Genomic DNA, 27,672 nt, shown 5'->3' with positions numbered 1-27,672 from the left:
TTCTGCTTCAGTGTACTTTGTGTCTGCCAGGTGGGCAGTTATCTGTCGTGTCTCATGGTTTGACCCACCAATCATATCTCAAACCAGGTTCTTCTTTTCCCTGCTGCAGCTTTTTACCTCAGGATATGAACATATGTCATCTTATCAGCCTGGCCATTGAGAGGAGTAACATTTTTTATTTATTAATGGTATTGAGTTTCATACACATGGACAGAAATGTCGAATCCCCTCATTGAATGAAAGAAAAAACAACAATGGTCACAGAAATAACTTGAATCTGATAAAATGATCGTCCTGCGACAGACTGGATGATGGATGATAAAAATATCAAATAAAAAAGTCTAGGAAAATTAGCAAATGAAAGACATTTATTTTCAACCATGCTACAACAGAATTAATTAAAAAGGTAAAATCATTAATCAGATCTGGACAACCACTGCAATCAAATGATTCGTGTAAACATAAACGAGCCTTTTGGTCCTGTCAGTAGGTATTTTGGCCCACTCCTCATGAGCAGACTGCTCCAGCCGTCTCAGGTTTGAAGGCTGCCTTTTCCAGACAGCATGTTTCAGCTCCTTCCAAAGATGCTCAATAGGATTTAGGCCAGGGCTCACAGAAGGCCATTTCAGAATGGTCCAGTGTTTGCCTCTCAGACATTCTTGGGTGTTTTCAGCTGCGTGTTTTGGTTCATTTTTCTGTTGAAGTCCCATGACCTCGATTGAGACCAAGCTTATTGACTCTGGACAGCACATTTCTCTCTAGAATCCCTGGATAATCTATAGATTGGATTGGACCCTGCAGAGATTAAGACACTCCAAGCCAGATGAAATCAGGAGGTTAAGGGTCTTGCTCAGGAACCCAGTGTGCAGGCTATAGGGATCCAACTGATCATTTGCAACCTTGTCAGAGCACAAGTGCACTGCTATAACCACCAGGCCAACACTCCCCATAGGCCAGCTAACTGATCACATGATTGTAGACACACCTTGATTTAACATTTCCCTTTGGTGACATCATTTTCAGTCTTTTCTAGGGGTACCATTACTTTTCTGCAGGGCTTTTTCATAAGTTCTTTCCGTGACTATTGTAGTTTTTTCTTTGATCAAACATGGGGGACTAACATTTTTGTCCACATGTGGATCTATTTAGGTTCCTCTGCACCTTCCCTTTCTCTTCTCCTAACATTGTGACAAATGCAATGAAGATGATTACTTTTATTCGGACAAAAGGGATCTAAACAAAACCTTAGAATACAGTAGTAGCCATTCAAAATTTCCCCAATTTTCTTGATGGGTCCTTGGATAGTCCTCTACAATTCCTTTTTAAACATCTAAAATGTTCATTCAGTCATGATTTGTGGACATTAGGGGGGATAATTCAGTGAAAGGTCGGAGTCAGAGTAAAAAAAATGCACGGCCATGAGAAGGCTGGTGGCTGGAAGGAGATTTTGAGTGGGAAGGGCCATTTTGAATGGCTGCTTCTGTATATACCTTATAATATATATGGGTAATAAAAACTACATAAACCATAGAGAAGTATACACATCTATAATACTTAACACCCTTGGTCATTGTAGTCTAACAGACCTTTTCATGAATGATAAAGATAACACAGGTGGTTGATAGCCTTACAGTAGACATCTATCTGTTATAGACAGGATGAAGGTGGGGAAACTGATGTTGGGATCATTAGAACTGAAAAGTTATCATTTTAATTAATTAATAATGAAAATTGAGCCAAGGTTCAGCTGCAGCAAAAAACAAGTTCAAGTACCTGTTTTCTTCTTGTCCACTGCTAATGTATCTTTTGATGATCTATGGTGAAGCACCAAAGTGGTGGGAAAATGTTAGAAAATCCTTTTATCTCTGTTCTCGAATGAGAACCTGTAGCTCGTCCCCTAAAAGCAGCTGGGAAAGCAGAAGCTAACAAACTGTGATGAGCTGCTGCCCATCAGTCAGGAGTTTTTCCAGATGTTGATATTCAGAGTTTTGAAGAAGAGCCTTAAAATCTTGCAGACTGAAGGTCTCCTGCTGTTGATGTTCATCTGCAGCCGTCAGAGTGCAGAAAGCAGCAAAGCCCTGCAGTCCTGCTGATCCATCTGTGATAACATGTAATCACTGCTGATGTAGACGGTCTCAGTCCTTCTGAGAGGCTCCATGTTTGTTGTTTTTAATCTTCTGTTGGCTTTTATTGCCTCTCGGAGGTCGGAACCATTACATTCACCCTCAGGCCTAAGTTTCATTTTAGAAACCGTGGTTTCTGGAAACTACGATGATTCAAATAATCTGTTCCCAGAAGTATCCCCTTCAGCTGTTTGCAGCGACTCAACTATCAGCTTTAAGGACTCAGAGAGTCAGAGCTTATTCTTGTCATCAATAATTCAAAGGCAGTCTGCTGTGGCCTGAGTCAAATTTTGTCTTTTTTGTTGTTTGAGCCATTCTATTATATCAAATAAAAATCATGAACACAGCTCTCTAAGCTTCACATCGTATTTTTAAGTCTTATTTGATATATCACAATGTGCAAGAATAAACCTAATAACACAAGAATGTTAACCCAACTCTGCTGTTTAGGGTCAGATTAGTGGAGCGGGGGTCCCCACACAGTTTACCACTGATGGAGTCTGGGAAGGTATGTTCCTTATTCCCTCTTTAAATAAGAGATTTAACGTAACATGACAGCAATAATAAATGTTTTAAGCCGTCTATGCTGTTTTTTATTTGTTGAATTCCTCCGAATGAGCAGATCCTGCCTGGAGTCCGGATCATCATCGCCAATCCGGAGACCAAAGGGCCGATGGGGGAGTCACATCTGGGAGAGGTTTGTGTCATTTTTTATAACCAAACCTCGCTGTAGGAGCCAATTATTTTTCTTAATAATTAACTAAGATTTTATTTTTGTGGATAATCTATTTAAGTTCATTTATCCTACTTTATTGTTTGATGTCTGTTTTGAGATGATGTTTTTTGGTTATTTAGTTATGTTTCCTGTTTAGCAGGATTGTTTTAATTAGGTCGCATTGGAGAATTGTAAGACTAGCAGATATAAGCACTAAAGTAATTTTCAGCCAATCACAGGTGGACTATTTGGTTTGTTTTAGGTCATCGTGCTGCAACATAACCTAAATATTTTTAAGGGTTTCTGGAATAGGGTTTGGAATTGATCATATTTTCATGATTCCGATTCCCTTATCGATTCTGTGAAACAATGAACTTGGTAATCGCATGGTGACATTCCTCTACCTTCGCCTGGAATATTCTATTTCTCCCTGCCTCATTGAAAACAGAAGGCAGTGAATGGGAGCTGCCAGCCTCTGATCCAGCCAGGCTACAGTCATCTAAATCTAATGGAGAAGGCATCCGTTTAATGAAAAAGCGTTACTGTACAATTTCAGGAAATAAACTCATGACCCCCTGATTTAAATAAACGAGCGTCCCCTTTCTCACGCTCCCTGAACTGCGGAGCAACTTCGTAGCATGTTTAATGACCCCAAAGAGAGGTAGGAAACTGGTTTATTTCCAGAAATGGCTTATTATTTACTAGGAACCACATTAAGCACAGCCAGTGATATAAAACTAGCTACTTACCACCAGCGCTGCCTTCCATGCTGGTCGTAACTTTAGCTTCTTTTCCGGAAGCATCAAAACCACGTTAAAATGTATGCCATGTTGTGTGCGCAGGCGTTTCTGCATGTTGGATGCATTTCTCCTGCGGATAAAATTGCCACTTTGCAATGATTCCAAAGCGCCTTGTTGCCATCTTTCTCTTCCTTAAAATCAAGCCAAAGAAGTATTCCTTAAGTCAGTTAATAGCAATCAGACTTCATGGTTTCATCCTTCACAACCGGCCATTTCCAAACCATTACACTTCATGAGTCGTTTTCCGCAATGGCGGTCATACAGACAAAACCAGCCGGTAAGGTACCAAACAGGAAATAGTGTAGAGCGGATGTAGATTTGACCAATCAGGCACTGTCTGCGGTCACCTACAATTTTGGAGAGGTGCAGGACCTGGTGAGTCTAAATTATTGTTCACAACGGGAACCTTTAAAGCTCTGCAGGCTTAGTTAAAGTCAGAGCCCTCATGAATCCTGTGAAATTGTCCAGTACACAGGCAGGAATTAATGGACCATCTTGGAGGGTTTACGTTCTAATGACCAACAGTCGTGGCTCGGACGCACCACCAGCCCATCTCGCCTGGTGAAGGTTCACCATTGTGTTCTCTACCAGTGGATAATGGCTCTCACTGTAGTTTCAACTATTCTCTCTTCATCTTGAATCTCTTTAGATCAGGACTGGATGCAAAGCTTCATTTTTTCCTAAAGCCTACTTCATGTTGTGAAACAGGTCCTGTCACTGTGATTTCTTGATTCTACTGGTTTGGCAGACATCAGACCTGGGTTTGCATAGTAAAATCCAGCTTTTCAATGTCTCTGGTGAATCACTCTTAATAATTGTGTTTCTGTGTTTACTCAGGTCATCCTGTCTGATATGAAATTAATTTGAGGAAATCTGTAAAGTTGAGAATTTAAATGACAAACTCTTCTCATAATTGTTTTTCATTAACATCTGTGTCGTATTTAAATCGCTCAGATAAAGGAAACAATCCAGTCATGTCTGGTGATTCATCCAGCTCCATACTGAACAACAGCTCCCCCTGCTGTTCCTCCTCAAGGCTTCAGCACATGATTATTTTCACATCAGAAACAGATGTACTCTGCAGAATAAATCAGAGCTTTATTTGCCTTTGAGGAGCAAAATAAGATTTATATGAAGCCGGGTCAATATCCCGGGACTTTTTACTTCCAAAAAGAGCTGTTCTGGTTTTCTCCACAGTAAAAGCACCAAATAGGTGCCAAATTAGAATTATTCTCTTCTAATTAGAATTCAACTTTATTGTCAGTACACTGTCACAAGTACAGAAAGATATTTACTCTGCATTTAACCCATCCCATTGGGGAGCAGTGGGCTGCCATTGTGCAGCACCCAGGGAGCAGTGTTGGGGTTAAGGGTCTTGCTCAGGGACCAGAGTGGCAATCTGTGGGAGTGGGGCTCAAACTCAAAACTTCTGGGATCTAAAAGCAATGCCCTAACCACTAGGCCACCACTCCCCATAAATTATCTAAAAAGGGTCAGTTCTCTGCGGAGGCTGGGTGCTGAGGAAGATGGTGACCCAGTGATGTTTCCATCTTAGGTCTGTAGTTTGAAACTTAAGACTTGGAACATTTTGATTGGATGTTTTTCTCAATGAGCCAATATCTAGCTGCTAACCACTGGCCTAAAACCAGTAATATGGTTCTGTTTGCGTGCAGATCTGGGTGCACAGCGGCCACAACGCCAGCGGATACTTCACCGTCTACGGAGACGAAGTTCTCCAGTCTGATCATTTTAGCTCCAGGCTCAGTTTTGGCGACACTCAGACGGTTTGGGCTCGGACCGGATACCTGGGCTTCCTGCGGCGGACCGAGCTCACAGACGCCAGCGGAGGTGAGCAAAAACACCTGAGATTCACAGAGCTTCAGAGCTTAGCTGGATTCTCCTCTGAGTAAAACAAAGAACCAAAACAGATGCAGTAATCTGGTTATTAATAAAAATCATGCAGTTACAGCAGGGTGGTTTTTCTGTTTCTGCAGAGCGTCATGATGCTCTGTATGTGGTCGGCGCGCTGGAGGAGGCCATGGAGCTGAGGGGGATGCGTTACCACCCCATCGACATCGAGACCTCTGTTATAAGGACGCACAAGAGCATCACAGAATGGTGAGAGCTGATAGACAGGGCTTCATAAGGTGCTTAAGCACAAGTCTATTAGAAATACAACATCTCAACATCTGAGATTATTTATCATAGATGAGACTGAAAGCTCATAAAAACTAAGTGCATCCTTACTGCCTCCACAGTTCTCTGGTACAGATAACATGAATGTTGATGTAATGCTAAGATGGAAGGGTATGAGCAGAGGTTCAGCTGTCGCTGTATATTCACCCCAAGGTCAGTGCAGGAAGTACTCTGAGAAACGCCTAAGAGATGAGCTGCATTATTCCCACCGTTGCTCTGGCTGCTTGTTTAGTGCCGTCATCCTGATGGAAGGTTTACCTCCTCCTCCAGTTTCTTCTCTATGATTGTCCTGTTTCAGCTACATACGTTGTTTTATCCACTCTGAACATTTTCTCTGTCCCCGCAGCCTGAAGCTGCTACTACCATGTGTGAAATTTGTCCTCTCATGAGATTCTTCTACCTGAGCCGTGAATCCCTCCAGCTCCTCTAACTACCATCCATCTTGTGCCTTACTCTTTCTATTGTTTATGCGATGGACTGAATAGTGGAGCGCAGTTGGTGCTGTTGTGGTCAGCAGGTTGTGAAGGCGGAGCTATAGTCTCTGCAGACATGCGTTAGCCTAAACGAGCCCTGCAGGCCGTTTCTACTTAAAGATGACACAGAAGTGGAAGTACTGATTAAACTTCTTTACTCAAGTAAAAGTAACAAAGTACAGGCTTGTAAATTTACTTAAAGTATAAAAGTAAAAGTAGAAACCACTTTTTTCATGCCGTTGCCTACATTTTTAATGGATGTCGGCCAATAGGACTAGATCTCCGTTGTGTTAATTTTCAATCATCTGGTCGTCCATGCTACTATGCTAACGCCACCGCCACCAAGCTGCTATGATTTGCCGCCAATGAATACCGCCGAATCTGTCGATTCATCTTGTAGTGGTGCGTCAAATGCAACGTAGATTCCCATCCAATTACATTGAATTTGGTATTGATGACGTGAAAAATAATAACGGTAACTCCATTGAAATGATTCAAAACTAAAGTAACGAGCCAATTTTTTTAAATGTAAGGAGTAGAAAGTGCAGATATTTGTGTAAAAATGTAAGGAGTAGAAGTAAAAAGTCGCCATAAAAATAAGTAGTAAAGTAAAGTAAAAATATCAGAAAAATCTACTTGAGTACAGTAACGAAGTATTTGTACTTCGTTACTTCCCATCTCTGGAGTACAGTACCAAAAAAGTTTACTCAAGGAAGAGTAGCACTGCTTTAACATAAACATAAAGTAAAAACAGGAGCCATCCAATAAATTACTGAAGTGAGATTAAACATCTGATCATAACATCTGATTTAACATTTTAAATTTACAAAACATATAAAGTTATCTGCAAAGTTTGAAAACAATATAAAAGATATAAATTCAGTAATTACACAATAATTTCAGTAGGTAGGTTAGATTAGTGTAAGTTAATTCCAGAAACACCATACAGTAAGCTGAAGTATTTCTACTCGGCCTCCAAATGACAGCAGGATCAGCAAAGAGAAAATAACAAAAAGAATCTTGAGTAAAAGCAGAAGAATTACTCAGACATTAACTGTCAGCGTTTGTATTTCTGGTGTCTTTTTGTTTAAAACAAGCCTGTTCCTCATTGAGGGAAGTTTGCCATGATGGGTCGGGCAGCCAGACATTTTACTCTAGAAACTGTAACTAGTAACTACCTACCTCTGCAGTACACCTCATAACCCGTGAGAGAGAGAAGAAAGGAAAGTAAAACTATAGACCTCTTTGTAAAGAATATAAAACTATAAAATCTGAACTCTAGTTGATGTGGATCTATATATGACATTACACTATGCTGTACATGCTCTAATCATTGGCGTTCAGCCCCTTGTGCATAGTTCAATATGCCAAGTATAAACCAGACAAGAGTTTAACTCCTGGATTTTTTATACAGATCCTGTGGTTACGAATAAAAAAAACAAAAAAAAAAACATAATTTATAAATGTATTCATGTATCTAAACCGGAGGTCTTCAACAGGGGTACGCGACCCCTATGGGGCCACGGAGGTACTGTGTGGGGGTCGTTTTTGTTGATTAGATTTTTTTTTATTCGCCCCTGAAATTTTTCCTACTAATTGAAATGTCTTTAAATCCACATTAACATGAATTCAACAGACTGTAGTAAACAGATAAATGGAGGCAGAAGATGTCCTTCAGTCATCAATGCACACATTCAGCGACACACAGGAGCTCTTTCAAGCTGGGCACCATTTCATTCACAACACCTGTCCCATCAACAAGGAATCAGAATCAGAAATACTTTAATAATCCCAGGGAGAAATTACTTTCGCTACATTACTCCATCTGTAATAGAGTGACTATAGGACCTGTTTGATATAACACAATTTCATACAATAATAATTAGGTGGTCCCCGCAGCAGAGCTCAGATTTGCAGAGGTACATCTCTATGCACCAAAGTCCTTTCAGGAGATCTTTGATATTGCAGCACAGTGCCTGGTTTCGTACAAAGCAAACAACGAATTGAGGCATCTCATATCCACTATCAGGCATGGTGGTGGAAGGCTGATAATTGGATGTCATAAACGACACTTGAAACAGAACAGCCATTACTCTCTGCTGCTTTTTAAAATGAGAAAAACATGATTTAGGTGAATTAGTCAGGAAACAATTAGCATAGACTAGCTTCTAATATTGCACATATTTACAATTACGGTAGGTGTTTTGGTCTAAATGTCATTATCCAGTCATAGAGATTAGCTGGACCTGTTCTGTAAAACAGTTTTCAAAAGACAAATGTGAGACAGTTTGGTCCAAAGGGGGTTATCAGTGTGGCTTAGAAAGAAAATAACCCAGGTATTGCAATGGCCTAGTCAAAGCCCTGATCTCAGGCTGATTTAAATGTTCAGGTTGGATCCGGAGATGTCTGTGCAGAGAAGAACTATAATGAACTGAATTAATGTTCACTGGTTTAGAGATTCTACAAGGTTTGGGACCAGGGGCTGAACCCAGCATCTCAGACCCAAGTTCCTAACACCCGGTCTGACCTTTGCCCTTCTAAACCGCTCTCATGCTGTGCTGTTGTGTTTCCAGCGCAGTCTTCACGTGGACCAACCTGCTGGTAGTCGTGGTGGAGCTCGACGGCTCCGAGCATGAGGCCTTGGACCTGGTTCCGCTCGTCACCAACGTGGTTCTGGAGGAGCACTACCTGATCGTCGGGGTGGTGGTCGTCGTCGACATCGGAGTCATCCCCATCAACTCCCGCGGCGAGAAGCAGCGCATGCATCTACGCGACGGCTTCCTGGCCGACCAGCTGGACCCCATTTATGTGGCCTACAACATGTAGCGCCCCCCAGTGGACGCAAATAGACCTATCCAGGACAGTGAGGAAAAACTGAAGGCCATGTGGGCCAAATTAGCCCTGTGTTTCGTCTTTCAGGCAGCGCTATACTCCAGTCGGGTTTCGGTTCCTCACCATGAGGTCCTGGTTTGTCTGAAGGAAAGGGAAGCTGGATCCTATCAGGGCACAATATGGCTGACGTCAGAAAGGTTTTGGCTCCACAGCAACATCTGGCTCACTCTATAGTTTCCTGTTTTATCTCTAAATGTTGGAAAAGTCAAGGCTATTTTTTTGAAGATGATATTTACACAAAAAAAAAAAATATTTTGTGTTTTTACGACCATAGCAAAGAGCGGGATATGTTTGATACCAAGGGCGGGGTCTAAGGACAGCTAATCACAGCTGACCCTTTTGTTTTATCATGAGGTACTTTGATTTAGCGTTGGATTTTTTTAAAAATCTACCAGCTGGTCCATTTCACCAGGTGCTCACATCCACACAGCTGCAGCCTTTGACTCTGTTTATTTTTCCATAAACAGCTCCTATCATGTAAGTATGTACAAAAATAAACCGATTTAATTTATTTTCTCTTTTAGAAGTTTATGATTCAAGAATGTTTTGGCTCTTGAATATTAGCTAATATAAAAAAAGTGTATTATCTCGAGTGAAACAGATTCACATTAAACATATTATCAAAAAAAAAAAGACAAATATATGATGATAGATTATATTGAAGATGAAGAGTAATGTCTCAGTGAAAAGCAGGTTGATTTAAGATGCTGTTTGTCTGCTTTTTGGTCTGAAATGTGTCCAGTTTAAATATTTTTATAAAGTTTTATTCCAACTTAGAACAAAATATACACCCTTTAGTCCTGCGCATTGGAAATAAAGTCCAAGTGAAATCGATAGAAGCCTGTTAAATGCCCTGAATGATACATAGATTCAAACATCAGCGTCTCATAAATTGAACCTATTGGGCTAAAAAAACAAGTTTTAGACATTAAGACTATAACTTTAAGCTCAAGTTAATAACCCAAGGGGATCAGTAGGTATATAAGCAGTTTTAAAGTATAACTGCTTTTATATTCATGTATTCATGGATCTTCTAACTCTTTACCGATTTTAGGTCTGAGAAATATGTTTTTGGCCACAGGTTCTTTTAAATCACCCTTTTTGTTTTTTAAATAGACATACCAGATTTTCATTTCAAGTGATGTTTTTTTTTTAAGTTTACCAAAGCAGACGTTTTCAGGTGAATTTCTGTCATGTTTATGTTTGTGATGGAAGGACAGAAAAAGCTTGAATTCCTCCAAAAAAGGAGACTTCTTGATCCCCACCTAGCATTTACAGTAAACATGGGCTTATTTATCTACTGTTGTTTTAACCATTTCCTGATTGTTTATCTTGACTCCTTGGCTAAAGAATATGTCTTCATTTAATGTGCTAATTATAACAGCTTATATGAATGTTCAAAAAGTCCCAACAGGCTGTACATTTTACATCTGCAGTGGAAAATGAGGATAAAACATGTCTCTACCAGGACTGCAGCTCATTGTAAAGGGAACAGACATATTTTCTTAACTTCTAAATGTAACATGTTTAAAATATTTCCTTCCTATGTTCATTGGAATGAAACTGGTCCCTTCTGCCAGACCAGCAGCAGCACAGATCTTCTTTACTGGACTCCCATCTTACCGATTTCACCTGGAGACGCCCTTCAGCAGTAAATATGAGAGAGAAGCCCCTCCATAGGAATGCATGATTCAGGGCTCACAAAGTGATGTCATTGATAGAAACAAATTGTTTTATCAGAGACCCTTTAACCCATTGAAGAGTTACAGAGAATGTTAAATTTTCAACCTACGAGGATCCTTATTTTTTTTTTAACAAATAAAGCACTTTCTTCACTGTTCCTCTTTTTCTAAAAAGGAAAATGTCAAGTTTTTTTCTAAGTTTTAAATTGTGTTGATGTCATGTCTTTCATTTAAATAAACAATTCAAAAATTTTGACAAAGAATTACATGTCACTTATTTATTAATGTGGAAATGTAGTCTTAAAGGTACCTTTAATTAATTTGGTTTATTTATATAGATAAACTGCACTTTAAAGAGACAATTCAACCAGATCATGGAGTTCGATTGGCTCAAAGTTTCCTACCTAAAGAAAACCAGCCGATTGCATTAACTCGAAAGCAATCCCTCACACCAAGCATGCTTGTAGTGACAGTGAAGAGGAAAACTCCATTTTAACAGGAAGAAACCTCCAGCAGAACCAGGCTGTGTGAGCGGCCATCTGCTGAGGTTGATTGGGGTTGAAGGAGATAAAGAGGACATAAAAAGATTTTAAAAAATTAAAAATTTAAAAAAAAGGCAACTGTCGTCCAGGAAACACACAGCCAGGCAGACGAGCTCCCATGTCAGAGGATACAACAGCACATACAGGTGCTGGTCATAAAATTAGAATATCATGAAAAAGTAGATTGATTTCAGTAATTCCATTTAAAAAGTGAAACTTGTATATTATATTCATACATTACATACAAACTCATATATTTCAGATGTTTATTTTGTTTAATTTTGATGATTACAAATGACAACAAATGAAAATCTCAAATTCATCATATCAGAAAATTAGAATATTACTGAAGACCAATAAAAACAAAGGATTTATAGAAATGTTGGCCAACTGAAAAGTATGAACATGAAAAGTATGAGCATGTACAGCACTCAGTATTTAGTTGGGCCTCCTTTGGCCTGTATTACTGCAGCAATGCGGCGTGGCATGGAGTCGATCAGTCTGTGGCACTGCTCAGGTGTTATGATAGCCCAGGTTGCTCTAATAGTGGCTTTTAGCTCTTCTGAATTGTTGGGTCTGGTGTATTGCATCTTCTTCTTCACAATACCCCATAGATTTTCTATGGGGTTAAGGTCAGGAGAGTTTGCTGGCCAATTAAGAACAGGGATACCATGGTCCTTCAACCAGGTACTGGTAGCTTTGGCACTGTGTGCAGGTGCCAAGTCCTGTTGGAAAATGAAATCTGCATCTCCAAAAAGTTGGTCAGCTGCAGGAAGCATGAAGTGCTCTAAAACTTCCTGGTATGTGGCTGCGTTGACCCTGGACCTCAGAAAACACAATGGACCAACACCAGCAGATGACATGGCACCCCAAACCATCACTGACTGTGGAAACTTTACACTGGACTTCAAGCAACGTGGATGAAGTGCCTCTCTTCTTTTCCTCCAGACTCTGGGACCTTGATTTCCAAAGGAAATGCAAAATTTACTTTCATCAGAGAACATGACTTTGGACCACTCACCAGCAGTCCAGTCCTGTTTCTCTTTAGCCCAGGCAAGACGCTTCTGACGCTGTCTGTGGTTCAAGAGTGGCTTGACACAAGGAATGCGACAGCAGAAACCCATGTCTTTCATACGTCTGTGTGTGGTGGTTCTTGAAGCACTCACTCCAGCTGCAGTCCACTCTTTGTGAATCTCCCCCACATTTTTGAATGGGTTTTGTTTCACAATCCTCTCCAGGGTGCGGTTATCTCTTGCTTGTACACTTTTTTCGACCACATCTTTTCCTTCCCTTCGCCTCTCTATTAATGTGCTTGGACACTGAGCTCTGTGAACAGCCAGCCTCTTTAGTGATGACCTTTTGTGTCTTGCCCTCCTTGTGCCAGGTGTCGATGGTCGTCTTTTGGACAACTGTCAAGTCAGCAGTCTTCCCCATGATTGTGTAGCCTATAGAACTAGACTGAAAGACCATTTAAAGGCTTTTGCAGGTGGTTTGAGTTAATTAGCTGATTAGAGTGTGGCACCAGGGGCCATCAATTTTGAACCTTTTCACAATATTCTAATTTTCTGATATGATGAATTTGAGATTTTCATTTGTTGTCATTTGTAATCATCAAAATTAAACAAAATAAACATCTGAAATATATGAGTTTGTATGTAATGTATGAATATAATATACAAGTTTCACTTTTTAAATGGAATTACTGAAATCAATCTACTTTTTCATGATATTCTAATTTTATGACCAACACCTGTACAGTTAGTCACAGTCAAAGAAACAGGACTATATTGAAAAAAACAGGCCGATCTCCAACATCTATAAACAAAGGTGCTGATGGCAGCAGCACAGCTGATATTTCTCTTCAGGATGGAGTCACAGCCAAGAAGAAACAGACCAGATGAAGCTACTATGATGAGGAAAAAGCAGAGACGGCATGAAGCAGAATGATGAAAAAGGTGTCCCTATGTCCTCCAGCAGTCTAAGCCTATAGCAGCACAACTAAGGAGAGAGCTCAGTATACCCAACTGTAAGCTTTATCAAAAAGAAAAAATATATATTAATGTTCAACAAACCTGTAAGCATTTACAGGGCACCTATTATATAACATGAAAAAAATCCTAAGAATGAATGTGCCAATTGAGACTACTAATGGTTATCTGATGAAATAGGGCTTGATTTATTGACCATATCAGAGGCAATTGCCTGTATAAGTGTTTGATCACTAAACTGAGCTCATCCATCTTAGCCTAAAGCTTTTCCACCTTGCTGCAAAAGAAGTTTGAGCTGTGACACTTTCTATAGCAGATTACCAGAGATCAGGTTTCCAGATCTCTCTGGACTTTTCAGTTCCATACGGCGAATCTTCTCGGTCCAACATCATTCACAGCAACATCAGATTAACCAGAACCTCAAAGGTCCATCCATCCATCAATGAATAAGGAGAACCGAATCACACAGTCTTGTTGATACATTTATTTCCCCCATGTTAGCACATAGAATATATTTATATACATATTGCTAGCTAAAGTGTTGGGAGCATAAAAAACATTGCCTTGGTTAATGATCGTCTACATGAGGACAGAAACGGGATCATGACCTACAAGAAGCAAAGAACAAAGGAGACGTCACACTGATTTTATTCCTGGTGTTTGTACTTTGAGTACAACGAGGATTCACGTGGTAATCACACAGTAATATATACAGAAATACCCTGGAATAAGAGCAGGTAAAGTCCGGATCAAACCACTCGCTTCTTCAGGATCAAAACGGCCTCTATATTTTCTTGGTAAAAAACAAACCAAAAAAAACTGTTTTACTGCATTTCTCAGATGAGTGCAAAATTATCTTTTCTTAATTTTAGGGAGGAAAAAGAAAAAAGATTGGAGCTGGAGGTCCAAATATAGGATTTCATGCAACGATTAAAAAAACCCAACAAAATGCCATTTAAAAAGTTACAAACATGTATGAAAAAAGTAAAAAACTAAATGTTACAGCTGGGTGGTTGAATATAAAAACAATAACAGAGGGAAAACAAGTTGGAGCTGATGTGTAAAACAAAAATAAAAGTGTCATCAGCAAACTGTGTGAGTTTGGAAGGACAGGCTACATCTTTCTGGAAAAAAAAAAGCGGGGAAAACTTGCAAGGTGTATGAAACAAAACCAAATTCAGGATAAACAAACAACCAGCTGATATGACAAACGTTGTACATTGTACAAAAGTTAAACCAACAGTCCTCAAGATCTTTGAATAAAACAAATTCATTTGTGAAATGTGCGTTGAACAGAAAAGCTGAGATATACTGGCTGAAGGGTGTATTTACATGTAGTGCAATGATGAAAAACAAGCTGGACTTTTTCAAAGCCTGCAGAGAACGTTGACCAGATGTTCAAAGGATAAAAAACTAAATTTGAAAACAAACCTGAACAGGTTGTTTCTCAAAGTCAAGAATGAACCACTTTTCATGGAATCCATAAAACCAGAATAAGCTTCTACTCAGTTTTCATAACTGGATTTGATAATTTGCATCAGGGAGGATTTTTTTATATTAATATCACAGGGAAAAAAGCAAAAAAGATCAAATGTGCTGAATATAAACCGGCCAAAAATGCAAACATTTAATGTTTCACTTTATTGAATGCTGAAAAACATGAATTGATCTTTGTGTGAAAAACGAAACATTTAAAACATAAAGAGAACTGATTTTTTTTCCTTTTGACTGATTATCTCTGAGAAAAATGGTTAAAAGGAAAATATATCACAAACCAACAATTTTATCACCTCTTTTCTCAAATTGAAACACCAACACTTGACATCCAGCTTAGGGGAAATGTTTTAAAAAGCTGATTTTTGCATAAAGTTTCATTATGTTCGATACCTCTTTACAACAGAGAGCTTCTGGTCGTCTTCTTTTAGCACGATGACTCAAGAAACAAAAAACAAAAAGACATCGACATGCATGCTGTCTCACTGGGAAGATGGAGGAAGAAAAACAGGCACTGACCACCAACAACAGCAGAACGCAGAGAAAAAAACCCTCTCAAACTAGACACTTTAGATCACAGAGGGAAGGATGAACTCTGAGGACAAAAAAAGATGCTGAGAAAACTATACATCAGCTTTGATCGTCCTGTTAACGAGCCAGATCTTCTCAGGTCGGTTTGACAACTGAAGGGGAGGCAATTTTTTGGCAATGATACACACTTTTTGGATCATTAGAAGGTGAAATGTGGATAAAACTATGAAATATTACACTTTTCTAAGATTTAGCTCAAGAGAATTAAACTTTTTCCCAAATTTAGAGCCATTTATAAACCTCCTTTAATTTGAAAAGTATAAAAACAGTCTAGTCCACAGAGAACCCAAACAGGTGCAAAACCACATCCTTTATAGTAAATGGAAGATTTACTCGTCAACTCTAAAGTCAACATTTTGACCCTGTTCCCAATGAATGATTCAGGACAAAAAATTATTATTAGACATGTTAAAAAGGTGCATCCACCTGTATAAATTTATATCATATAATAAAAAAAAAGAAAAAATGACCTAAAATGACTTAAAAGTCTGTAAGCCTGAACATCACCAGCTCATAATGCTACAGATGGTTTTTCTAAATGAAAGCAGAGCTTCTTCCAGCTGCAGTTTGTTTGAAATATTCCTGGCCTGTTTTATACATTTATAGTAAAAAGAAAAGAAAAAAAATTCCTTTTTCTTTTTAAATTTTGGAAATAAAATGTTTTCTGTTAATGCTTACATGTTCCTACAGATTTAAATAACATCTTCTGACACAACATCAGCATCTCATTGAAGCAAACAAACAAAAGCGGGACAGTTGGACCATAACTCTGCAGACGAGCTACGCTCCTCAGAAAGCCGTTTACGATTCAGGAGGAAGGAAAAAAAAAAACGAAAAACACGTTAAATAACAGAACCGAAACAGGAGCAAAACACTCGCAACGCAGTAAAATGTTCGTTCATAAGAGCTTCCAGGAAGGCGAAAAAAGGAACACCAGGGAGAAACGTGTGTGTTGACTGACTGAAAGGAGAAGAGGCTGACAGCCAATGAGGTGCAGGGGGCGGGGCTTGCTCATCTCTTCCTGCGGCAGGTTCGTTTGTGGTCCGCGTGCCAGTGCTCCTGCTGACACTTGATGGAGCAGTACGAGGTGTTCCAGCAGCAGTGGTACATGGCCTCCTCTTCACAGTTATAACACTGCAAACAAAAAATACCCCATTAGCAAAGATTGTTTGCATAAACAACAACTGTTAGAACTTACAGGCCAAAAACTACATGGAAAAACTCAAAAAATTAAATTATAATCAGATTAAATCAAGAGTGATGCATTTTATAACACTAATTAGGTTTGAGAAATGTTTATGCTTTCCGTATTCACCAAGTAGAATCAAAGTAGTTTTATTTTGGGGATCAACTGCAGAAACATTTCAGCTACATCTGGAAACCAACGTCTGTATTTAGTTTTAATAAAGCAATTAAACTTTGGGTTTTACTTTTAATTTGGTCTTCACTGATCTGGAACAAACTACCAGAAGACAGTTAAAGGGCTGAAATCCTTAGTAAAAAAAAAAAAGTTAAAAGCTCATTTAATTAGAGCTGCATCTGACTGTGAAAAGTTAAACTGTTAACTGATCATTAGTTTAAGTTTGTGGTTCAACTGTTTGCTTTACTACCTGCTGTTATGTTTTTATTTTCATTTGCTTTTATTCTATTGTTTAATTCATGTAAAGCACTTTGAATATTCTTTGTACTGAATGGTGATATATAAATTACATCTCTAATTCACAAACTGGTATTTTGTTCCAGCTGCTTCACCTGAATCTCCCCACTTTGGGACAATTCCACTCTTCTAAAAGCAGCTTTGTCAGCTCTCATGGTCTGCCAGGTAGGTGTGGGTATATTTATAAAATAAAGGGGGAGCGGACATCCTCCCCATTAAAAGATATTTTTGTCATTTTTGCGGAGAATATTTTCACTGTTGTAATTCATCAGGGTTTATACAGAAATGAGTAACTCTAATTTAATGCTTTTTTTAAACACCTATTTAATGCTCTTAGAAATTATTTTAATGCCATCAACAATGACCCATGAATCATGTTTATTTATATATATCTTAACTTTACGTCGACAGGCTGCATCCATGTCCCGAATTCCTCGTTTTCCAGCCACTTTTGTACAAATTTCCATTTTCCCATTCCCTAGCTTTTTCTCCGCCTCGAGTTTGTTTTCTGAACATACGGCTTTAATTGGAAGGAGTTACGCGCAAACACGCAGAGCTGTCTACACAACTTATATCTGACGAAATTGTTTGTATAAATGTTTTTTTAAGCATTTTAAATGCCACTATAGTCGCATTTAATGAATTTTAATGCAAATTAAGGCCATAATTTTAAAAATAATAAGTAAATGACTTTTAATGATTTTTTTATGACCCGCAGAAAGCCTGCTCATCTGGATGAAGCACCTGTGCCTGTCGACCAAACCTGCATCATTCCTGAACCGCAGTAATTAAACCTTTTTTAATGTAAAACTTTCAAATGTTCTCCATATTCTCCTAAAGTTGTGTGATATTTTATTATTGTTATACTTAATATTCATTCTGCACAAATGATCCCCAATTGTCCATGTGCAGCTTCTAACTGTATGACAGGTACAGTATTACTACAGCCATGTTTCCGTATTCAGCACAATAAGAAAGGAAGTTTAAGTTAAGCTGAGTTTTTCTGTTGTTTGTTTTTTACAAAAAGGTAATACTGTAACGCCTTTTAGTTTCCTTTTAAATGGACCATAAATTAAAACACATTTACTGACTCTTGATGGATGTTGGTTGAAGGTCGGTTTCCTTCACAAAGGAGCGTGTGACCGAAGCAGGACCCAGTCTGGGGGGTTCTGCTGGGTTTGTTCTCATGTGCTACCGATGCCCATCAGTTCAATAAATACATTTTTAAATTGCCTGTATGTCCAATTTGTTCAAACTCCAATCCTTCCATGCTTCATCAAATTTATCAGCATTTAAAGGAGAAATAAAAAACCTTTTCATCACAGTTGTCACACAATTACAGATTTCATTAGTTTTGGTGCTAATCTCCATTTTTAAACCCTGTAATTCTGGTTTCAGCCCCGTCTTTCTCTGTTACAGTCTCTGTTTGTGAGATCAGTGTCATTCAAACAGCCTGAGAAAGATACGTTTGTTTCCTCTGAGTAAAACCTAACAAAGGCTACGTTCACACTGCAGCCTGAAGTGGTCCAAATCTGATTTTTTTTGCCCATTTGCAACCTGTATCTGATCTTTTCATGGCTATCTGAACAACACAGATCCCATTTTTTGCCATGCAACCCGGGCCAATAGGCTATGTGGTCCTGAATCCGATATGAATCTGATTGTTTCAAAGCCTGCAGTGTGAACATAGCCAAAAGGTGTCCTTTCAGTTCTGCAGGTTTAGTTGCAGAGACAGAAAAAAAAATTACCATCGCTTTGGGAACCAGCTGACAAACTTAATTCTACTCTACCATTAATAATCAGCTTATTTATAGAATTTTGTGAAGTTTGCACACAGAGGAGGAGGAAGGTCTCCACTGAATCCTCGTCTGCGTTTCCTGATGCGGCGCTTTATCTGGTATAATCATTAAGTGGAGGTCTGAACTCACCCACTGCTTCTTCTTGGTCTGGGAGATGAGCTGTTTGTGTTGGGCCACCAGCTTCTTCACCTCCTCCACCAGCTCCTCTTTACATTTGTCCTTCACCTGTTTGCACTTTCTCTCCATCTCGGCCTGAACTCCGGCCACCGCCTTGCTCACCGCCTGCCGTTTCTCCTCCTCCATCTCTGTTCGAAGCTGCAGGAGGAGGACAAAGAAAAATGAAGGCACTTCAGGTTTGAAGTTGAAAAAAAGAATAAAAATATTTCCTGGGTGCTTTAGAAAACAAACCTTCTCCAGAGCCTCTCTGACGACTCGCTCCGTCTCTCTCTTGTTGTCCGCCTTCATCATCTCCTTGACGTCGTTGAAGACCTTGGTGTATTTCTCGTGGCACATGTTCTGGCAGGCGACGTCGCTGTTGGTCTGGGTGCCGCGGTGCAGCATGCGTGGCGAGCCTCCGCTGGCCTTCTTGGTCTGCGTGGACACAGACAGCTTCTCAGGCTGCTGGGGGGCTGAAGACACCGGGATCTCCTGGCTGGAGCTGACCGCCTCCATCTCTGGCTCTGGTTCCTGGAGGGGAAGAGACGAACCAATCACATCATCTGAACAGATTTACGAGGTGCTGAAGCTGTTAGTTGCTTCTCCAATGCTTTAGGGATGTCCTGATCCAATATTACTGTCAGATATCGGCCCAATATTAGCAAAAAAATATTGGAATTTATTGTCTGGCATCAAATCTCTGATATTTTCATCCTGGTAGAAAGACTCTGCTTCTGTTACAAGTCCGTTAACTTTAAATGGGTAAATAGTTTATACATTCTTTCCCTGGTTTAGTGATATTACTCCATCGGTATCGTAATGTAAAAGTTGTATTGGGACACCCCTCAATCACTTGAACTGAAGTTTATTTTCCTCTGTTCTACTTGTTTTGGTTTGACCTGGACTGAGGACAGGTTCCGACTGGTTAGAGCAGACACTGGTGTAGCTGAGTAAATATTGGTGAATTTTAATGCCTTGGTAAATCTTAAGTGATCAGAACACACCAGACCAGACAGCCTTAAAATCTGCTTCTCTTTATTCACCTTAAAATAATCGAAGGCCTGATCAGATCAAAAGGCTGAGGATTCGGTCCGATCAGAAAGAAATTGCGCTCCAAAGAAGAGAGGTGGTTTTTACTGATCAGCATTCCATTAAGCATTCATAAACAAGCCTATTTGGATCTTTGGAGTAAAATAATCCCTCTGCTTCCCCCTGGTTTTTTTGCACGCACTTAAATGATTTAATCTGCTTGGTACATGTATACAAGCCTCAGGATCGGATCCTTTTATTTAGTGTCTATGTAAACAGGGTTTGAATTTCCAATCGACCAAGGTTTAGATCTGATCGGGGAAAATTCCGCCAATATAAACTAAGCTAAAGATATTTGTAACAAAGGTAGATCATCCTTCTATAGATCAAATTCCCTCTATCTTATTTGTTATTTTGATACCACATCAAAAGAACTTTCCAGATTAGAAAAATCTCCCCCATGTCGCTATATTTGGGCTCCTGAGGACCATGAGTGGTTAACCTCCAATCAAAAGATCCCATTTCTTTCTTCACTGGAGGTTCACTCAAGGAATCTGATTAGTTTTACAACGACATCCTTTCACTCTCTTTGGTCTCCCAGCCAGACTTTTATCTTTTCCACCTTTATATACATTTTCCCAATGCTTATATAGATCTAATTCTATACTTGATGCAAGCATTGATATTGGTTCCTGTTTTGATCGCCTCAACTCCCGATACAAGTATGCCTCCTCCCTACCCCAAAGGTTATATGGTCAAAAAGACTGAGGTATGATGTATCACAAGTTCTATATATATATAAAGTTCAATTATCATTATTATTATTATAATAGATTGCTTATATTGTCGCTCTCTCACTCTGTAGCTTAAAGATCAAGTAAAGGAATCTGTTGTTTCTCTGGCTGACTGGCCTTAAGCAGCCTTGTGTTTCCCATTGCTGTAACACTAAAATTAATTGTCTGTTCACGCTGACCTCATTCAGTCTTCTTCATAAAACTCCCCGTCTGACCGCAGTTCAGCCAATAAGAGTTAGTTTATAGCACAGCAGCAGACTGTTTTATAGTGATGAAGGCTGGAACTTACACTGACTTCTTCTTTGGGTTCAACAATTAGAGTCCTGCGGCTTTTCTTGGCTTTGGGCTCCTGGCTGCTTTTCATCTGCAGGAAAATAAAACAGCATTTAAATCAACCTCATTAGTTCACATAGAGGAGGGAAACATTTAGATGGACCAACAACACTGCAAATTGGGAATGTAAACGGTGAAATTTCCTGATTTGTTTTTAAAACATCAGCTGTTCCCATAAAAAAAAAAAAAAAAACTCAAGCTCAAAAGTACACAGATTTATTACTTAAGTAGAAGTATAAATACTGCAGTTTAAAAACACTCTGGTAAAAGTTGAAGTATCAGCTTGACCTCTTTACTCAAGTAAAAGTGAAGAAGTATGTGCTCCGAAAACCATTTAAAGTATAAAAGTATAAAGTAACCTTTAAAAAACAAAACAGCCAGATGCCACTATATGAATTGAAAGCTCAATTTTTTAACTATTTTGCAAAATTCTTTGAGATAGGGCCAAAGATGGTCTTGTTGGTCTCCATCTCCCGATACGCTCTCGCCTGTGTCCGACCTTTCAGACATTTCAGCATCTTTTTCTGAATCTTACATTGTAGCATGGCATAGACAATTCACGTTAGCAGGTTGAAGAACACCTGCTTGCTTCTGATGATTTCCTTTAGCTAACCAATGAGTGTTTGCGTTCTATGACTCATCCAATTACACTAGTTTTCACTAGATGTAGATGGAGCCAATGATCTGCATTGGATGGAGCACATGACGGGAAATAAATATTTATAAACATTAAACCGAAGCCAAGAGTAACGAGTAACGTTTGTTTTAAAATTGTAAGGAATAGAAAGTACAGATACTTGTGTGAAAATGTAATGAGTAGAAGTCAGAAGTAGGGAGAAAAATAAGTAATGGAGTAAAGTATAGATACCTAAAAAGTGTACTTAAGTACAGAAACAATTTTACTTTGTTACTTGAAACCCCTGCTTAATAAAGATGTATTCCTTTCCACTGTAACTCTGCTTCTTGTTTTTAAGGAGGTATTGCTTGCACGGTAATTGCTACTTTTTAAAGACAGAAAAACTTTAATAAAACAAGATTACTGAACAAAGAAAACAAAAAGATCTCAGTTTTTATATTTTACATATACATATATATATATATATATAGTTATATACATATATATAGTTATACAGATATATGTATATTTTCAGTGTTCTGCATTAAAAACAATGTGACTAAACTGACAACATGGGCAAAAATCCAGACCATAAAAATAGGAGATCATAGATACTTCAGCTAAAGTGATATTTCACCACTAGGTGGCGATATTAGACCTGAGTTTGGTTTAGCAGAGACACTTCTGGCCAGTTTAATATTAAAGTGAACTCTAGCTGTGTGTCTGCAGCATAATGTGATCAACTCTCCTTCATATCTGGTGTCTCACACTTTTAATGTTTAACCTGCTGAGATCTGCACCATGTTGGATTCCCAGACACTGAGAGCATTGCTCCATAAATGAGAAGATGGGGCCACTCACATGGCGGATCTGCTCATTGCTGGTGGAGGAGATGCTGGACTCAGCTTCATCCGTCCTCTCCGGTCTCCGTTCCGGCCTCGTGCTGGCTTCCTCCTCTTCTTCTTCTTCTTCCTCTTCCCGCTGCTGCCGCTGGCTCTGTTGATGTGGCTGAGAGCCGTCTTCCATTTTTGTTTTCCAGAATCGACCCTCCCTCAGAAAGCGCTGGTACACCTCCAGCTCCTCGCACGCCTTCTTCCAGCCGCTGCTGCGTTTCACCTGCAGCTGTTGGACGCTCACCTTGATGTCCTGGATATTCTCTGAAGGAATCCAAGCTCTATGGACAGGAAGTTAATTACCAAGCAGAAATCAAAACAACAAACCAAATCTGATTTGCAAAAGCTGCTAGGTGTATTAGCTGTTCTGACCTCTGGTGCTGGTGTCCAAAGAAGCGTACATCCACTTGGTTGTCTTCCCTCTGCAGGACTTTGGCCGGCCAGTAACCAAAACCCTTCATCTTTGCCCAGACCAGGTCATGGCTCGGAGTCTGCAGACGTAACACAGAAAAATAAATCCAGACACAATAGAACCTCCAAACCTTCCTTTTCATCTGCATAACTGATGCTATTTAATATGGTTGAGATGTGATTGCTTTATACTCACACAGGGATAACAGAACCAGTTTTCGGGACGGGCGTTCGACAAGTAGAAACAGTTCTTACACAACAACAACTCATTCAACTAGAACAGACACCAGAGAAAGATAATAGTTATTATTCAGAAACTACATTTTTTTTTTATTCATTCAAAATAGTTTTTATGTCAATATAAGCTTAGAAGTCAACATTAAATATTCATCTCATTGTTCAGAACAAGAGTGAGACTAATTAATGTACCTCATGGCATGTGTCACTGAAGAGCAGCCGTGCAATCTCTGCCTGGTCGCTGTGGACTGCAAAAGGAAAGACAAAAACGGAGAAGAATTAGCGACACTGGGGGGGGAAACATTCTGCTGGGTTCTGAATCTTTTTTCAAAGCTGAGAAAAAATTGTAAGTTTATAGGGGGAGTGGCAGCCTAGTGGTTAGGTCATAGGGCTTGGAATCCTGAGGATATGTACCTGTATATAAAAAACGCGCCCTATAGTCCGGTGCGCCTAATGTGTGTGTTAAATACAGAAATGGCACACATAACTGTGACTGCGCCTTTTAGTACGGTGCGCCTTATGGCCGTGAAAATATGGTATTTAATTTTCTTCTATTCTTTATCATTTTTGGGGAAGGGAGTCTCATGATGACAATTATCCATTCACTAGTTATTTTTTATAGAAATAAAAGAAAAAGCAAAACTATTATCCCTAACTGCATATTAAAATTTTTCATTAGATTTTTTCTGGCTGAGGAACTCTCATAGTTGCATTTGTAATATGTGAAAAACAAAAGACCAGCTTGCTATGCTCAAGTAAATTACTTTTGATTTTGCCTATTTTCTGAGGGGATCAGATTGGATGAAAACAGTGTTTCTGACGAGCAAAGAGGCAGGTAAATGTTTAGTTGTTAATGAATGTAAAGAAAAATGAAGAATACTTTGAAATTAAAGCTGTGAAAGTCTGACCCACCTCCATACAGGATGGCAGTGTTATGAACAATCATCTGAGCATCAGCCTTGAACTCCTCAAAGCTTCTATATTTTCCTTCAGTCAGGTTCTGAAAGAGGGAAATACATGGAGACGAGCTCAAAGTTAGTCCTGAGGAGAGAAAACCAACACAGAGAGGTCTATTCACATACAGGGTGTGTGACTGTGTGTGTTTAATGACCAGCGAGGAGGAGTCTAGGAAAGGGTAGTCTGCTTATCAAAAACACACAGCAGTCTGGGCATTATTCCAACAGTTCAGGTAAAAGTTTCCAGGTATGATGCACCACTGACCAAACATTTCCATTAAAAGAAGCTTATTTAAAAAGAAAGTTTGGGATTTATGCATATAGTTTCTCTCTCAACCACAGTCCAGTAATAAAAAGGATTTAAAGCCTTAATTACAACATTCAGTGAAGCTCTAAAACACTTGATTAATCCCAGGGTGAAAATCAAATGCATAACTGTAAAAAGGTTCCAGCTGTGGGTGGGAGGGATCTCCTGTAGCAGTCTGCATTACAGCAGGTCTGGAAAGGCCTCTGACTGAAAACAGAGGTGTTCAAGAGTCGAAGAGGATGTTCAGGATTTTACATAATGTTCTTCATTTTATGAACAATTCTTCTCTGAAGTTTAGGAGCTTCCAGAACAGAAAGTATATAATATGTACGTATTTACAGCCTGCTTTATAAACCCAGCGCAGCTTTGCAGCCTTTTTCAGACACAAACTAATTAATTTCACACAGAATTTGGGGCAATTAAAAAGATCTGTGATCTGAGCTTTGTGCTTTAAAGCTACACTTTCTGACTAAAATCCAAAATGGTGCCATCAGCAACTGTTTCACTCTTACCTTCACTGTCAGGCAAATGAGACTGAGAATATAAATGAATTGCCTCTAGCCTAACCCAACTCCAGGTCATTTGGTCCCTTTAGCAATTCCTAACGCTGTTTCAGACCTACACTGAGGAAAATAAGTATTTGAACACCCTGGTATTTTGCAAGTTCTCCCACTTAGAAACCATGGAGGAGTCTGGAATTGTTATCATAGGTGCATTTCCACTTTGAGAGACATAATCTAAAAAAATATAGAAATCACAGTATATGATTTTCTTATTATTAATTTGTATGATACAGCTGCAAATACGTATTTGAACACCTGAGAAAAACAATGTTAATATTTGGTACAGTAGCCTTAGTTTGCAATTATAGATGTGAAATGTTTCTGGTAGCTTTTTACCAAGTGTGCATAGACTGCAGGAGGGATTTTGGCCCACTCCTTTACACAGATGATCTCCAGATCAGTCAGGTTTTTCTTCTACTTAAATACAGTGCAGTCACCCAGTCCCATGTGCAGCGAAACACCCTCAAAGCATGATGCTACCAACCCCATGCTTCACAGTAGGGAGGGTGTTCTTGGGATGGTACTTATCATTCTTCTCCTCCAAACACGGTTAGTCGAATTATGACAACAAAGTTTGATTTTGGTCTCATCTGACCCCTAAACCTAACCATTACCAATGCACACCTCATCCTAACCCAACTGACACCTTAGCCCTAAACCTAAACGTTCGCAAAATAGCATGTGAGGACCAGAAAAATGTCCTCACTTTGCAACAATAGGTCCTCAATCTGATGGTGAAATTGAAAAAAAATGGTCCTCACTCTGAGGGCTAGACAGGTACGCCCACACACGTCCTAAAAGTTGAGGTTTGCCAAAATGAAGCCATAATACTTCCTTAACTATCATCTTGAAATGCTTATAAAGCTTTTAACTATTTAAACCTTGTATCTTTAAAAAGGTAAATAGCTTCAGGTTTAAAAAAAAAACAGCAGTCAGCTCTGATTTTTTTAGATCTGAATAACATTGCCAAATTGCACAGATAAAAACATCTAACCCTTCATTATGAGAATGTTAAATGGAAGAAGCAACGGCACATTAATGGAGAAGGAGTCCAGTTTTATGATCATACTTCTTTCAGGGAGCAGGTAAAAAATAAATTCAGAGGCTAAGAGCAGGTGTGGAGCATTAGTGTTACCTCTTGGATGTTGGAGACGTCCAGTGCGGTGTGGATCAGCCGTTTGTACATGGGGTGTTTAGTGTCTTTGCCCTTTTTGTTCAGGTCCACCGCCTACAATGGAGAGCCAGGATACACATTTAGTGTGACATCATAAACAGGAGTAGGCCCCTCGGGCTGCTGGGGGGGGTGGTTGCGCCGGCTGCGGTCTGCTCTTCTTGCGGTTTTGCGCCGGGCGGCTTTTCTGCTCTCGGGCTGATTCTGTGCGCGGTGTGTTTCGTTGCGCGCTGTTGGCATCGGTCTTGGTGGGGTGGGGCTGCGCTTTTGGCCGGGGGGGCGTTTTGGGGGGGCCCCGCGGCGCTCGCGGCCGGTTCGCGGCGGATGCGCATGGGCCCCGGCCGGGGGCGGGGCCGCCTGAGTGTTTTCCTGGGTGGTGCGGTCGCGGTGGGTGTTGCGGCCGGTCGCCGGGGCTTGGTGCTGGGGGGCGGGGCGTGTTTCGGTGCTCTGTGGGGCTGGGGCGTTTCGGTCGGCGCCGTGGGGGGCTGGTGTTCAGTGCCCGGCCCTACTTCGGGGTGGCCGGCTGCCGGCGGGGCCCGCGGACTCGTCCCCGCGGCTCCCCGGGGCGCCGGCATGGCGGTGGCTGGGGGGCTTCTTCGTGGCTGTCTCTCCTCCTGCCTTGGTGGGGTCTGGTTTCCGGGGCTGGCCCCGCCTTGGTGCCTTCGCTTCTGGGGTCCCCTTGGGCGCCTGGGGCTTTGGGTCTCCCGGTGCTGGACTCAGTGCTCTGGGGGGTGTGCCTCTCCGGCTCTCCACAACCACTATTGAGCATTTTTTCTATGGTTAAAACTTTACATGCACAAGTTCACCCTCACAAACAACTACAGGTGCTAGGCTTCAGGTACTTAGAGATTCACTTCCAAACAGAAACCCCACATTCATATCTTCAGGTAACACAGAGTACATGTCAGACTTAATAATATTACTTTAGTGATAGTTTCAAGGTGTTTGCTTTATTGTATATCTCGTACCATGTTTTTTGGTTGTGCTGTTCTTTCTTTTTTTTTTTTTTCTCCATCTCATTACAGGTGTTGAAGCAGACTGAAAATGTTTTGTCATTGTCTCCTTCCTATCTCCTCTTTCTTTCATCTTTTGTCCTGTTTTTTTATTTTTCTTTTTCCTTCTTCTTCTTCTGTTTTTCTGCTCTACTTACATTGCAGTGTCCATATGAACTGTAAAACTCCCTGCATAATTATAGTAAAGCAATTTATATACATGAAACAAGTGGAGCAGTATGGCAATTGCCATACCGCTACA

General features: G+C 40.0%; 2 protein-coding genes across 11 annotated transcripts in view; one reads left to right on the top strand and one right to left on the bottom strand.

The window, feature by feature from the left end:
* LOC119795311 (disco-interacting protein 2 homolog C) overlaps positions 1-9,777 on the top strand; it is a 240,853-nt gene extending 231,076 nt beyond the window's left edge. For 8 of the 9 annotated variants that reach the window (XM_038303239.1, XM_038303241.1, XM_038303235.1 and 5 more), the window contains 4 exons: positions 2,574-2,631; positions 2,746-2,820; positions 5,312-5,486; positions 5,633-5,768. In XM_038303239.1, the coding sequence (XP_038159167.1) occupies positions 2,574-2,631; positions 2,746-2,820; positions 5,312-5,486; positions 5,633-5,760 (436 nt within the window). In that variant the 3' untranslated portion in view covers positions 5,761-5,768. Of the gene's footprint in view, positions 1-2,573; positions 2,632-2,745; positions 2,821-5,311; positions 5,487-5,632; positions 5,769-8,880 lie in introns of those variants that run through there. The other variant, XM_038303242.1, reaches the window with a different exon arrangement.
* A 4,103-nt stretch (positions 9,778-13,880) lies between these two features.
* Positions 13,881-27,672, bottom strand: part of zmynd11 (zinc finger, MYND-type containing 11) — a 38,292-nt gene continuing 24,500 nt past the window's right edge. For both annotated transcript variants that reach the window (XM_038303267.1, XM_038303266.1), the window contains 10 exons: positions 26,383-26,475; positions 24,334-24,421; positions 23,614-23,669; positions 23,381-23,458; positions 23,146-23,264; positions 22,742-23,054; positions 21,221-21,295; positions 19,361-19,639; positions 19,082-19,267; positions 13,881-16,630 (listed from right to left, as the gene is read on the bottom strand). In XM_038303267.1, coding sequence (XP_038159195.1) covers positions 16,508-16,630; positions 19,082-19,267; positions 19,361-19,639; positions 21,221-21,295; positions 22,742-23,054; positions 23,146-23,264; positions 23,381-23,458; positions 23,614-23,669; positions 24,334-24,421; positions 26,383-26,475 — 1,410 coding nt within the window. In that variant the 3' untranslated portion in view covers positions 13,881-16,507. The remainder of the gene's footprint in view (positions 16,631-19,081; positions 19,268-19,360; positions 19,640-21,220; positions 21,296-22,741; positions 23,055-23,145; positions 23,265-23,380; positions 23,459-23,613; positions 23,670-24,333; positions 24,422-26,382; positions 26,476-27,672) is intronic.

Source organism: Cyprinodon tularosa, unplaced genomic scaffold (genome assembly GCF_016077235.1).
Source record: "Cyprinodon tularosa strain WSP-4 unplaced genomic scaffold, ASM1607723v1 ctg509, whole genome shotgun sequence".
NCBI lineage: Eukaryota > Metazoa > Chordata > Actinopteri > Cyprinodontiformes > Cyprinodontidae > Cyprinodon > Cyprinodon tularosa.
This window is presented reverse-complemented; position numbering and strand designations above follow the sequence as displayed.